We start from the raw sequence: 14,473 nt of genomic DNA, 5'->3' as shown, positions 1-14,473 counted from the left end.
ACATTTCTGTAAATTTACATTATCCTAATACATACGAATAATCCAGATGGTTAACTAAAAAAAATTATACCTGTTTTAGCTTAATTCGTATAATTATCTATAAATTAACTTCATAATCAAATTACGAAATGTCAAAAATATATCAGATTTTATTTATGTACCTACTTAATCTTTTGAATAAATAACTGCAGACTAACACATAAGTGAATTCCAAATATAATTTTCAAAATATGTCCAACAGAACATCTCATTGTCACCTGTATAGGAAATCATAAAATACACTGGAAAGAAATATGCTAGCAAACCAAAACCTAAAGAAAATTATGCGGTTGCTAGCTGGTTGTCTAATTTCTTCTCCAAAATTGCTAGGTGGCCTGTATCCTCCACTTTCCAGATTTTCTTAATCATCGCTTTTTCTCTTTTTTTTCTCTTTCTTCTTGCTTGGCATTTCAGGTTCTTCATCTTGCTCAGCATGCTTTCGCTTCTTTTTCTTCTTTTCTCCTGCATCAGCATTTTCGGACTCATTTTGCACTTCATTGCTTTGTGCTTTATGCTTTTTTTTCTTCTTATCTTTCTTTGCTTTCCCTCCGCCTTCCTGCTCAGTAGTGTCATTTCCATCATTTGGCACAGCAGTTTCCTCTTCATCAGTTTTTTTCTTTTTCTTCTTCTTCTCTTTCTTCTGCTCACCAGTAACTGGAGCCTCTTCTGCTACTTCCCCAGTAAGAGAAGGTTCTACCTCTTTTTTTCTCTTCTTTGGGACTTCTTCTTCCCCATTGCCAGCAGTGGAGTTTGGTGTTTGCCTGAGAACAGCATCTGCAGAAGGATTATAAGTCTGCATAAAACAAAAAAGAGTTAATAATTAGCCGAAAAAATGTGAGGGGAAACTAGGAATAATATATGAGACCAAATATGGACCTTGGCAGGAGTAATCAATCCTCCAGCTCCCTTCTTTCGATCCTTGTCATAAACTTCTATCTTTGGTTTGCCTTTAGCAGATCCAGCAGAACGACTCAATTCTCTACCTTCAAGATTCCTTAACCGTGCTTCAAGCTACAAACACTCACATCTAAGAAATGCTTCCCCTAAAATAAATCACACACACAGAAAGAGAGAGAGAGAGAGAGAGAGAGAGAGAGAGAGGGAGGGAGGGAGAAGCTTTTCATAGGTAAAAATTTTTCAAGTACCTTGGCTCGGTTTTCCAGTCCCAGAGAGTTATCTTGCCCATCTCCAAGAGCATCATATCGAATTGCCAGTGCTGCTTTAGCAGCTAGCGATCTGGAAATTTTCCCCTTTGTCTTAGGTGCTGCCTGACCAACCAAGGATGCATGGAAAATTAACCCGTATTTGGGAGTTGAATGCTTCGTCTTTAGAGCTCTGAAAAGAGCCTTTTCTGCCCCAAGAATCTGAACTGTGCTCCCAGGCTGCTTTGCCAGATTCAATAAGCTACCCCCATGAGCGATGAGGCGAGCTCCAACAAGCTCTCCAACAAGGGCAGTCAAATTGGGTGCAATGGTGTTCATCCTGCTTTTTAAATAATCGTACAGCTGTGCTCTATATTCAGCTAGAGATAAAACCTGATCACAGAGTTCTCTAATATTCATCAAATCAACTTCACTAACTTCAGTTCCCATGGATATCAAAGATGCTTCTTTCAATTCTGTCTCAACTTCTTCTGGTAGTGTCTGTGAAAGAATAAACAAGCAAAACATTTATGAGCATGATTTAAATCCTCTGAAATGTGAAACTGCTGTCTATCCATATTATTAATAATATCACACTCGAAGACAACACTCAGACAAGAATACTGTCCAGGTGGACCACCGACCAGTATAAGGACATAAGCCTAAAATCAATATAAAACAAAAAAGAGGACTATTCAAATGAGCAGGATTCATGATCTCATAAGAACATAAGCAAGACATGCAGACGACACCATGTAATTGCAATAAACAAAATTATATTTTTTACCTCAGAGAAATCAAGCTTCGCAGCATTATCACGGCTACCCATTAATTTCACCACTTTGGCATAAAGGATGTTGTCTTGTACAATCTTTGCAAGTTCAGGAAAATGCCAACCATACCATTCTCTAACTCTCATTGCATATGTGTTGAGCTCTTTATCCAGATCATCAAGTAAACCAATAGCTTGAATGATCATTGTATCAACCTTAAAAAAAAAAAAAGAAGTTTAGCAAAGAGACCACAACAGCCCAAAGAAATACAAGTATTCTTAATGGACTTGGCAATATACAACTTCTAAATATCTTATCCAGAAAAATTTATTTAGATAATTAAATTGAGAATTTTTTCAGAAAAATTCCCTTTGGCCTAACAGTCTTTTTCCCTTGGAATAAAACCTCCAATAGGAAGAACCACCTGAACAAATCCATTGGAGGTCAAAACAAAATTGGATCTTCAGATGTATTATCAATGAACATCCTGACTTTGTGCATTTCAACAAGGATTTCTTCAATAAGAGACAAAAAGTAATTGTAATCAATACAGTCAACAGCCAGCATTTTTACATCAATATCACTAGACAAAAAAAAAAGAAAAAAAAAAGACCATCACAACACTTGCATGTGCTCCCAAAAGAAAAAAAGGCAGATAATACACTTCAACCATAGAAATTACAAAGCATAAGGTTAAGAATAAATACCTTGTCGGGACTAAACTTCAGTTTGTACCTAGACAGACTGTGAGATAAACCCAAGCTCATTGGTGCCAAATCTTGTGCACCTAAACCAGCTATGAGTTCAGTCAACTGACTCCTAACACCCCTCATCAATTCCATGACAGCGTTGTTGTGAACACATTCTATTTTCTGCAACACAATAATGGCTCCAACTTACACAAACTAAAACCTAATTACAATATAATGTCTTAGTAAAAAAACTCTTCTAGAGAAATAAGCACACCAGTTTTTCCTTGATTGCATTTCCAAGCTTTGAATCAGCCACAGCTAAGGTTTCATCCTCACAATGAGCACGCAGAAACTTGCGGAGACCTTTACTAGCTGTGCCTTCAATTATTTTTGTTGCTGCTTCCAAAGCCTCTGATGTATTCTCAAACTTGGAAAATGCTTTCAACTTGACCACCTGATGTTTATACCAAAACATAGTTAAGCTTGGAACTAAAAAAAAAGTATTATGCTAAGAAAGACTACCACAGGCCAATTTAGAAAGACAAGTTATACCCATATGATTAACATCTAAAGGGGGGAATAGTAAATTGACTGTAACAGTCATTCGACATTGAAAGAAGCTTCCAAAACATGTTTCTTATCCACCAAATAAGGCATGATAGGTTTCAGACAATTGTCAAAAGACAACAAAAAACAGTAAATTTCATGATCTCGCAAAATATGCAAATTAATTTGTCAACAAAGTACAACTACATACTGTCTCACCATTTCAAAACTCCAGCTTCACACACACACACACACACACACACACAGAGAGAGAGAGAGAGAACCTTTCTTGCTGAGTCTGCGGAGGAAAACTCTTTCCATAAGTCCTGCAACCAAATCACAAATTAGAAATAAAATTCAATCCAAAATTTTCAGAACAAGGAACCTCAATTCTCCAATTTTTTTTTCAAGTATATAACTTTGGTAATTCATGTAAACTAAAACTTGAATTCTCTAATATTCAGAATTTGATAATCAAGAAAACAGAATGGAGAATTCACACGTAGATATTCAAGAAAACAGAAGTGAGAATGAACATGTACAATAGGCAAGCAATTAAACGTTCCAAAACCATAAGAACAGAAAATATGACACATAATCTTATGTTTCTTCACTTTTTTCCCCAGAGCCAAACGGGGTAAAATAAAAAGTTGAGCACCAGTTTACCTCAACTTTAGCTAGCTTCCCTTCATCCAAAACTTTGAAGAGGGCAAAGCCCGCTGGCGTCTCAAACAACACAAGCATCCTTCAATGGCTCAAAACCGACCTGCAAAATCAAAATTTCCAATTTACTCCAACAACCATGCAAGTTTTAAACCAAACCCATCTCTCATTCCATCATTAACAAGCTCATAAAAGTACTACAGCAGAAAATAACACTTTCAATATTAGTTAATCCTGTGAACCCACTGAGGCAGAGATCACAGAGAAGATAACCGATGATAGTCAGAATCATATCTTTCATCTAGAGTTTACTGGAAAGCAGTCACGAGAGATTGCTCACCACCTCTTCAAAAATGCGTTCTGGACAGAGGGAGAAAAATTAAGAAGCCCACTAGGGTTTCAAGAAAGGGGTTCAGAGTTTAGGGCAAGAAATAATACTCGCCGTTTTGATTGATTACAAGTTTTTATGCTTCCTTCTCGTTGCTTTGCGGACGCCTGCCCCCTTTGGGGTTGTTTGGGAATTATGGATAAGAAATTGGACATTTTGGGCAAGGGCTTTACTCTGTGTCTTGTGTGTCAAAGCAAGGAAGAGGGTGTGAATTTTCTACTATAGTATTGGGTATAGTTTAGTTTGCACCAGCTAGGGTTTTATTTATTTATTTATTTTTTCTGTTCATAGTGCTGTGAAGCGGGGACAAGTCAGAATCGCCTGTGCATCGACAGCTATATTTAAAAGTCGGCCCAATCGATGAGACCTCTCTCTCTCTCTCTCTCTCTCTCCAATGGCAATCAACACTGTATGAATCTTTTGAACCTATGATTTCTCTTATTAAGCAGAGGCTTCTTCTGTTTGGTTTCCTCATGGATATCAATCCATGGGCTACTGACAGAGCAAGATTTTTCTCTAAATATACATCGATTAATATCAAAACTCCAATTAATATCAAAACTCCATCTTCGTACCTGTAGATTATTTCTCTTAATCTGCTGCAAATAATCATATATTAGTTTCATTAAATACTTATTTCAAGAACTTTGTGACGCATTTTGTCAAATACATTCTTTGCATTAGTATACAAGCTCCCAATATTTGAAAAAATCACTATTTTTGAAATTTTGATTTCCTTCTCAAGGTTTTGATCCAAATCAATTTAGCCATTTGAACGAAGATCTCAAAAACTTCCGCAATTGTAATAGATGACCTTCAAGAGATGATGAAAGTTTGAAAGAATCTTTTGACAAAAATTTTTATAACAATTTCATAATATATGTATTTTTTAAATATTCTCATATGAGAGGATGAATTTTGAATTGAAGGAACGGAGAGCAAAGTGAGGTTGAATAATTTGTGATACAGAGTGTTCAATTTGTGTTTGTGTTTATGAATGGTAATTGCACCACATAAAGTAAATCACGACACATCTCACCATATAAACTTTTCCATTATCATTTGACATACTTCTCCTTCCGTTATTCTTACAACTATGCAAATAAAGTGTTGAACATAGAATCTATTTGTGAGTTCTAAAGGAAGCTAAATAAGAAACAAAATATTGCCAAGCAAAGATGACAAGGATGTGTGATTTTGGGGCGCCAATTTAGATTTGGGATTTAGGTTAAAATTCAATAATTTCAATTCCTTTAACAACCTATTTGGAAACTAGAAATATGCAAGAATTTTTAAATGATCTCTTTTTTTGTTTTATATATTTAGAAACATAATCAGCTTAATTGAAAACTAAATTTTTTGTAAGAATACAATTCAATTGATTTCTTTTCTGCCAATTCTTACATTTAGAAACCTAATAATTGAAAGAATTGAATTCTTTTTAACTTAAAAATGGAATTCATTTTAAAAGAAATAGAAATTAAATCAAAAAGTTATATAATTATGTAGGAATTTAATTCAATTATTTTCTTATATATAATTTAATCGAAAAGAGGAAAAGAAAAAAAAAAGCCTAACAGATTCAAAAGCCACTACTTAAGTTTGGAAATTAGGTTGAATTATGCTAAAGGAGCAATGAGAGAGAGAGATGGGTTGGGGGCAGGAGGGCGCGCGCGGAGAGATGAGAGAGAGAGAGTGAAATGAAAAACAGTAGAGAAAGGGAATGTAATACCAAAAATTGCATCTTTGTTGATTTCATGTTTTAGAATAATTGATATTCGATCCTTTCCTGGAATAACCTGATCAAATATCTTTAAATATAAACATACTATAATCAACTGAGGAGAATCAATCCTGATTAAGTTTAAAGAATATGACTTTCAAGTATATATTTATATATAAATATCTATAGCTGCTCCCCATTTATACTGATTACATGCCACTGGGTGCCCAAACACCACCATAAATTCAATTGCAAAACTAACCACTAAAAGAAAAATAAGATGAATTGTAGTGTCTGTAATCCGCTCATGTTCCAAGCTTGCCTAGTTCTGAACTTGTTGTCGAGACATCTTCAGGTACCGTATCTTTCTTCTCTTTGCTAGTTGATGCTCCCTCTTGCCCAGTGGTTGGCATTTTCCTTGCTGGTGGAGCTGAACAGACAGGTACAACTGATCTTATTCGAACTGCTGGTGCCATGGAACGGGGATGCACTCTGCCAAAGTCCATTCTTTGAGGCTGTGGTCTGGCTGAATACGAAGGACCTCCGGTTCTCATTCTTGGTTGAGCTGGAACTTGTGCTGCCAAATCTTGTGGTTTGGGAACTGAACAAACCGGTCCCATATTTCTGATTCTTACAGGAGGTGCTGCAGATGGTCTAGGCTCCATATTTCTGATTGTTACAGGAGGTGCTACAGATGGAGGTGGTCTACAACTTAGTCTTAGAGGATACTGTGAAGTTGAATTGGTGGAGTCAAAACCACATAGGTTCTGCACTCTGAAGTCTACATGTGTGTATCCTGAATCCATGCTTCTGTGGGAAGCCTGTTCAAATTGCTCAGAATGGTTCTCTCCTAGTTGAGCATTTTCAACTTTGCTTTCCATTGCACCATTTTTCAGTTTGTCATGCTCATGATTTGTTTCCTTAAATCTTGCTTCAGTCTTGAATTTGCTGAGAACAGGGGGATCTGGAGCCAGTGATGGAGAGCACTCAGATAATTCTTCAGTCTTCTCGTCATGCATCTCCTGAATGGTAACTGTAGATTTTCCCCTGATTGGATCAGAGGCCACACTATCTGAGCAGCATAATAATGGTCCTGATGTGGCAATTGTAATTCTCGGCCCTACAGGTACCCGTTCTTGCTCTCTCACAGGAACAAATAGAGGAGAATCTGGGGGGAGTATAGACTGCATATATGGAAGAATTTGAGGACCAGGAGGAGGAGCTGGTGGAACTTGAAGCGTCAATAAACGGTTTTGCAATTGCAACAATTGTTCTTGCTGCCACATTTGGTATATGGCCATTTCATGGGAAAAGCCAGGATATACCCAGTTTTGGCACTGCATAGGATATAAGCTTGGTGTTGGAGGGGTCAAGTGCTTGCATACAGGGATAAATCTCTCCTGTCCTGGATGGCAATCACTTTGCTTCGAGTTCTTTAATTCTGATGGTTGTAGAGATGCAAGAAAACGAGCAATTACAACTTGTTCTTGCTCTTCACCTCCTTTTTTATTCTCCACTAAAGAAGATGATGAACTGGAAGATGAACCAGGTTGAACCACTACAAAAACATATTAATATTCAGATAACTTCACATTAAGCAACTGATAAAATTTTAAGAAGCGTGCAAGACTGCAAGTGCATACAACACATTTTTCCATGAAAATTTAGGTGAGTGATAACATATGGAAAATTCCACAAAAATAATTATAAGGTACAAGTTACATAACTCTGAAGAAGAAAAAGAGCATTTTCATTTTTCATCACTTAAATCACCTATATATGTGCCCTTTAATTTTTATTTTTTTTTCACTTTACAAACAAATGTAGAACAATGGTACCCACTTATACACAATAACTTGCCTACTCAAAGGCTCATTTTACATCAACATCCGACCTTGAAGAGAGAAATCAATTTTCAATCAGTAACAACTTATGCATTGTCAGAGAAAACAAAGAAATTGATAAGGGCAAAAATACATATATTTCCAAGAAGCTATTCTAAGTAATGGCAAGAAAACATAACATCCAGAGGAATTTATCAGACGGTTGGTGGAATGAGGGAACTGGGAGTATGTGTCCACCCACCTCAGAAAATCTTCCTACTTTTAAGTCAGCTTGCCTGAAATATTGCTGAACATCTGCTTTATGGCATCTCTCTCTACAACGAGCCCACACACACAACAAATGCACACACATTTTTGTTGCACAATTCTATAGGTTGCTTCCCCACTTTCTGCTAACTATAACTGCCATTTTAATCATCTACCAAAGATTTTGACTATTCAGGAAAGAAGCAATAGAAGTAGGGCTGACAGCCATGGCTTCAACAGTTATCAGCTTAAGGAAAAATTCATGCTCATTGAATCAAGGAGATGGGTGACTGTAATGATTTGTTAACCAGTTTAAAGCAGATGCAGCAGTGTTAACCTCATTCTAACCACACTAGAGCACTCTGAACAAAAATTATTACAAAAAGATGAGATCCATACATCTTTTTAGGGCAGACCATGCAGCCATTGCTGCATTCTTCTGAGCTTGTTTCTTGGTCCTAGCTGGCTCCCCAGTAAAGTTCATTCCTGCAAGTTCAACTGTGCATGAGAAAACAGGAACATGGCCTGGTCCTGAACGTACAGTGGTATACACTGGAAGCTTTAAGCCAGCTCTGTGAGCAGTCTCTTGAAGCAAATTCTTGTAGACTCCAGTTTCATCCTGCGCAGCAGATCAGCACCAAAAAAATATTAAATGGAATGGAAATTTCTGAGGCAGACTGTAAAATTCAAGTGAAACGTAACATATCAAAGAATGATGTATAGTGAAATTGAAAATAGTAAGCAGGGTATCAAGTCTCCCACAATGAATCAGACCAAAAAAATATCAATAGCTTGTTTTGCATTTTGTTTATTTATTTATTTTTCCTTGCCACTGAACTTAAAATTTTGAAACCTCATAATGTTTCAAAAAGGGCAATGTAGTTGCCTCCCCTTCCAATGTTGAAACCCAACTTTCTTTGCAATGTTGACATCTTTTTTCACAAACCTTTTTCATGATTGAGCCAAGCATGTTTCTACTGTCATAAACTTATGGAATTCATGAAATTTAGAGCCTTAACCAAAGATAATTACAATCCACATGAAACCGCAGAAGTAACCAAAAAAGTATTCTGATTTTGAACTATACAAGAATTTTTTTTTTTTTTTCTAATCTTGAAAGAAGAAAATGGATACATTTGACCAAATGCTTACCAGAACTCTAGCAGCTAATGCTCTGGAAGGGCCTCTGCTTGCAAGTGTGGTGAGTGCTACCTCAGCAGCCGCATGTTCTGCCTGCCTCAGAGTAGAGCAAAAGGCAGGACTTTCAAAAGTCTCTCCATTGAAATTGACAGTAGCTTTGAATCGAGGGGCATGATCAGGTCCTTCCCTTATACAAGAATAAGATGGCAAATTGAAGCAGCTTCTTTGAGCCAACTCTTGCAATTGGTTCTTATACATTCCTATATGCATGAGATTGAACAAATATTAAGGAACCAAAAACAAAAGTTACCAAGTTTTAGATCGAAGGGGAAAAAAAAAAAAAGCTTGCATCTATTATGCTTATTGATAAGACAAGGAAAATCATATGAGCAATTTTGCCACTGACATTGAGACGAAAAGCAATAATTATATTCTATTGCTACCTCAAATCTTCACATAAGCTCCACATAACAAGGGCAAGTGATAAGTGCAACATCTTGTACAAATAGTAAGCCAAAACTCAGTTTCAAATAAATTAATTCTATTGAGAAAAAATGGATGTTTGTGCTTGTGGTGTAAAGAAGAAACTGTGATCACACCTTCTACCTTGCAGTAATATAAAAGAAAACAAAATGCACATAATGGTCCACTGATTTTCAAGCATTACAACTGGTAACTTGCTAAAACTGCACCCACTTATGTCTTTTGCTGCATGAGGTCCATAAAATAGGTGACCTACTACTGGTTTAGCAGGTTAAACATTACTATTAATCAGTACTCTGTTGTGACGGTAACTCAAGAAGAGGGAGAAGTTCAAGTTAACAAGTCAAGAGGATCTTTGCTGAGTTGTATTTTAGGAGGGAACAGTTAAAGAGTTAGCAGATTAGTTACAATTTGTTATTGAAGTTAGCACTTGTTACTGTAACTAAATATAGAGAATAAACTCAATGTATTAGGGAGTATAAATACTGTACAAATCTTGGATTAGAGATAATCTGATCAATAATACAACAATTCACTCTCTTTCTCTATTTCTCTTCTCTCTCTCTCTCTCTCTCTCTCTCTCTCTCTCTCTCAGATCTTCTTCTCTTCCTCTATTCTTCCTTTCTTCTCTCCTTCTGTTACTCATGTTGGTTCTCTGTGATTGAAGGAGCTGTTGATCTGAGCTCCATTGTCAGGTCTTGAGAGGTCTATGAGACCTGTCCCTGACAATTTCATTGAGAAGGAAGCTACCATTATGGGGAGTAATGCTAGCAGTTATGATATCATTGTCATCAGTAAAGACATAATTTCTCTAACTAATATGATGCTATTGGTTGTCTACAGTGATAAATCTCAAATATGAGCAGACCAACATTCACAGTCAAACCGCATAAACTAGTACAAGTACAGATATCCCATACCTAGTCTGTTGATAGATTATGGTGGCTCAATGCTAATTCTTTGGTAGCTAAAAATTGGGGCCAACATATAATCCAAGAAAACAAAAAGGTAATTCAAGATTTCCAGAACAGAAATGGGAAAATAATAATTAACATAAGCAAAGGGAAGAAAGTATCTAAACATCATCAAGTGCAAAGAATGCCTTTTCTCTTAGTCTTAACATAGTAATTATCAATTCCTCAAAAGAAATCAATCTAAGAAACTAATATCAAGTTCTTTTAAAGCCTCATGCCAAGAAAACAGAGGAAAAGGAAACTCATTCACTGACACAATTCAAACCCAGTATAGCCAAAATACACCGAAACCCATATGGAAAATCCAAAACCCACCTTGATTAAATCATTTAAAGACCCAATAAACTATGATTTACATAAAATGGATATCTATGCCATATGCAAGTCTATTTTGTCGTCACAATAACATGAAAGAAAACCCAAAAACAAAAAGAACGCGAAGATCAAATCAACCAAGCAACAAACCACCGCGAAATGATCTCACTGAAAACCCAATAGGAAAGTGAGTCTCACCAACGCTGTTTCTAAGACCCTTTGATAGATTTTCCGGAGAAAATTAAGGAAAAGCAGTGGAAAAGCAAGATAAAAAAAATACTACGAACAGTGACCGGAGCATCAGCTGGAAACTGGGTATCACGTCATTTTCTTTTGTGGGGGAGAGACAGAGAGAGAGAGAGAAAGCTCAGTGAAAGTGCTGACAATGTGAGAATTACGAAATTTTACAACAAGCGAAGCTGGTGTTTACTGCAAGCCGAAATTTCTGCAGTTGGACTAATCAATTCCTTTCCCTTGCAGAAAGCGATGTCGTTTAATTTCAGAATGCGGCGCCAACTCATGTGCCGCGCTCCGCTGCCTTTAGTTTAGTCAAAATCACGCACTTGCTTCAAGAATAGCCAATAAAAATCTACCGCGTAGCAAAAAGAATACTAGATTAATTTTGAATCAAAGTTGACAAATATAATATCACCAAACATTTGATATATTAAAAAAATAAATTAATTTTGGAAAATCACTTATATTTTTAATTTTCCCATTTTATATCTTTTTTAAAGTTTGATATAAAAATTAAAATGCCAAAAATTAATTAAAAAATAATCATCAAAGAAACTCAATTATTTTTTTATTTTAATATATTTCACTTAAATTAAAATTAAAATTCAAAATCTTATAATCATAAAAACAAATTGAGAATAAAATTTTGATTCTTAATATTTCACTCTTTAAAAATCTATACATTGAAATAGTTTTCATATTTTAAAAAAAAAAATTATTGTGTAAAAGAAATAACTAATGAACTATCATGCACAGATTAATTTTTTTTACATCAATTTAGGTTATGAAAATATCATAGGTTATGAAAAAAAAAATCATTAAACTTTTATATCAGTTTATTAACAATTAAAAACTCATCTCACCTAACATTTTAATTTATAAAAACATTTGGAATGTTAAATCTCAATATTTATATCGTTTTTCAAACTAAAATAACTTTAAAAAATAATTAAAACCATTTCCCAATATATATATTGTCCATTGGAAGAAGCCAACCTTATTACTTTGTCTTTATTTTTTAAAAAATCCCAATAAAATGTTGATGAATTTTACAAATCAAATTATTTAGCCTTTCTGTTAAATATAAATATAAATATAAATATATATATATATATAAGAGTTAATAACGTATTTTAATCTTTGTCATATAGATTAAATAACATGAATAATTAAAATTACAGAGGCTAAATAGTATGAATAGTTAAAAAACAATATAATATTCAAGATTAAAACAAGTTGATTAATGTGTTATTTAACAGAAGAATTAAAAAGTTTGATTTTATAAAATATAAAAATATTTTAATTGAATTTCAAAAAATTTAAAGACTAATTAGTTAATTTTGACAAACTACAAAAACCTAATTGTAATTTACCTTCAAAAAATAGGCTGCTAAGAAATTTATCTTGAAGGTTGATTAATGGCTTGCATATCAATTTCACACCCCATGAAGGGTATTAATTGGGTTGCATTAATATTTCAGACCAAATATTCTACTCATAACAATACCACTGAAAAGTTAAAACTAAGAATATGGACGTGTGATTTGCATTACTTTTTGGCTTGATTATGTGATTTTGTGTCCCAATATATATAATCGTTTGTTTTAAAGTTTCTACAGCAGAATTTTACTGATATTCATTACCAATCTTCAATACTATAGACATTTAATCTTTGTCATTCTAATGAACTACACTGAAATGGTGCTTTTATATTTCATATTCAATTCCATTCATATCAGAAAAAGAAGAAATCCATTCATATCAGAAAAAGAAGAAATCCATGGAAACATAGTCAACCTCAGATATATAAATAAATCCGGAAATAAACAAAATCCAGCAATTCAACTACTGAAACCCTGAAATGTAGAAATACCAACTGAAATTAGAAATCCAAGCAATCAATTACTAGTAATCTCAAATATTGAAATCCAGGTCCTGCCATGCCAGCTGCCTCCCTTCATGCAACCTTCTGATAAAACTTGCTCATTTTTTGCCTCTTGCTTCATTGTGAGTATCGCCACGGATACCCTTAATAATTGTATTCCCTTTCAGCTTATACAAATTCATGTTCTTCATCTTCTCACCTTTCACTAGCACCGTAGCACCCTTACTAATTTCCATGAATTTGCTTGCTGCAGACCAATGATAACCTAATGAATCTAAACGAATCAAAGAAACTATATTTGTTCGAAGTTTTGGTATGTATCTGACATCACCAAGCGTCAGTACATTACCATCATGCATCTTCACTTTCACATTGCCAATGCCCTTAACTTCTAATTTCGCACCATTGGGAAGTTCTGCATATCCTCCACTTGATACGTTGAATGTATCAAACCAATCTCTATTTGAACTAACATGAAAGGGGTAAGAGGAACCAAAAATCCAAGAATCATTCAACTGATCCCTACCTTCCGGGGCCATTTGCACATAACCAGTATGTGCAATTGAACTCATATGTTCTTTTCTTTCATCATCTGCATTCCCTAATTGCTCCCCTTTTAGTACCTTGCAGTCCCTTTTCATGTGACCCCGATTCCCACAATTATAACAAGTTACGCCATCTCTTGATTCTGATCCCTCCCTTGACTTGCCACAGTTGTTTGAATTTTGGGAACTTTTAGTTTTACTTCTTCCCCGTCTCTCTGCAACAACTGCTTCTGGTTGGGAAGAAGAACCCTGTTCCTTCACCCTAAACTCTTTAATAAACAACCTTTCTTTTATCTTACTCATGGATAATTCATCATCAGGAGCAGAATTGACCAAAAAATGCCAATTATCAGGCAAAGTAGCCAAAAACAAATACGCTTGCAACTCATCACGCAACACTAACTTCAAGTTACTCAATTGATTCACAATGTCTTGAAAATAATTAATGTGCGTAGCCATACTATCTCCATCGTTATACCTCAAATTGATGAGTTTTCCCACTAGCATAGTTTTGTGTTGTGGGTTTTCCCTGTCAAAAAAACGCTCCAACTTCATCCATAAGGACTCTGCATTTGTCTCGTGAGACACAAGATGGAAGAGACTATCATCAATCCATTGCCGGATCAAAGCAACAGTTTTTCTATTCATCAGCTCCCATTCTGTATCTGACATATCAGTGGATTTGGCTTTAACCCCTTCAATGGTATCATGCAAGTCTGCACAAAACAAAATATCTTCCATTTTTGTTCTCCAGATATAATAATTTGACAAGGTCAGTGGAATCATATTGCTACTAAACTTCTCCATTTAAAATACACGAGAATAATTAGGCAACAAA

The 14,473-nt window shown here is 35.1% G+C and overlaps 2 protein-coding genes across 8 annotated transcripts; both read right to left on the bottom strand.

Moving 5' to 3' along the window:
* Positions 1–193: 193 nt before the first annotated feature.
* Positions 194–4,349, bottom strand: LOC110633488 (probable nucleolar protein 5-1). 4 transcript variants are annotated; one of them, XM_021782112.2, is made up of 9 exons: positions 4,199–4,349; positions 3,859–3,958; positions 3,477–3,518; positions 2,921–3,100; positions 2,662–2,826; positions 1,969–2,169; positions 1,185–1,682; positions 916–1,050; positions 194–832 (listed from the first exon to the last, which is right to left on the bottom strand). In XM_021782112.2, the coding sequence occupies exons 2-9, from the start codon at positions 3,934–3,936 to the stop codon at positions 401–403; spliced, it is 1,731 nt and encodes a 576-aa protein (XP_021637804.2). In that variant the 5' UTR covers positions 3,937–3,958; positions 4,199–4,349; the 3' UTR covers positions 194–400. The 4 variants fall into 4 exon arrangements, with proteins under 4 accessions (XP_021637804.2, XP_021637802.2, XP_021637805.2 ...); XM_021782110.2 differs by having other exon boundaries at positions 4,196–4,337; XM_021782113.2 differs by having other exon boundaries at positions 4,102–4,291.
* Positions 4,350–6,101: 1,752 nt separating this feature from the next.
* On the bottom strand, positions 6,102–11,476 carry LOC110633492 (double-stranded RNA-binding protein 2). Of its 4 annotated transcripts, none has more exons than XM_058144531.1 (4): positions 11,249–11,421; positions 9,209–9,456; positions 8,456–8,675; positions 6,102–7,524 (listed from the first exon to the last, which is right to left on the bottom strand). In XM_058144531.1, the coding sequence occupies exons 2-4, from the start codon at positions 9,452–9,454 to the stop codon at positions 6,272–6,274; spliced, it is 1,719 nt and encodes a 572-aa protein (XP_058000514.1). In that variant the 5' UTR covers positions 9,455–9,456; positions 11,249–11,421; the 3' UTR covers positions 6,102–6,271. The 4 variants fall into 4 exon arrangements, 3 of the variants coding, with proteins under 3 accessions (XP_058000514.1, XP_058000513.1, XP_058000515.1); XM_058144530.1 differs by having other exon boundaries at positions 11,167–11,419; XM_058144532.1 differs by lacking the exon at positions 11,249–11,421 and adding an exon at positions 10,969–11,160.
* Between the last annotated feature and the right edge of the window lie 2,997 nt (positions 11,477–14,473).

Source organism: Hevea brasiliensis, chromosome 3 (genome assembly GCF_030052815.1).
Source record: "Hevea brasiliensis isolate MT/VB/25A 57/8 chromosome 3, ASM3005281v1, whole genome shotgun sequence".
NCBI lineage: Eukaryota > Viridiplantae > Streptophyta > Magnoliopsida > Malpighiales > Euphorbiaceae > Hevea > Hevea brasiliensis.
Note: the sequence above shows the minus strand (reverse complement) of the source record. Positions and strands in the feature narration are given on the sequence as shown.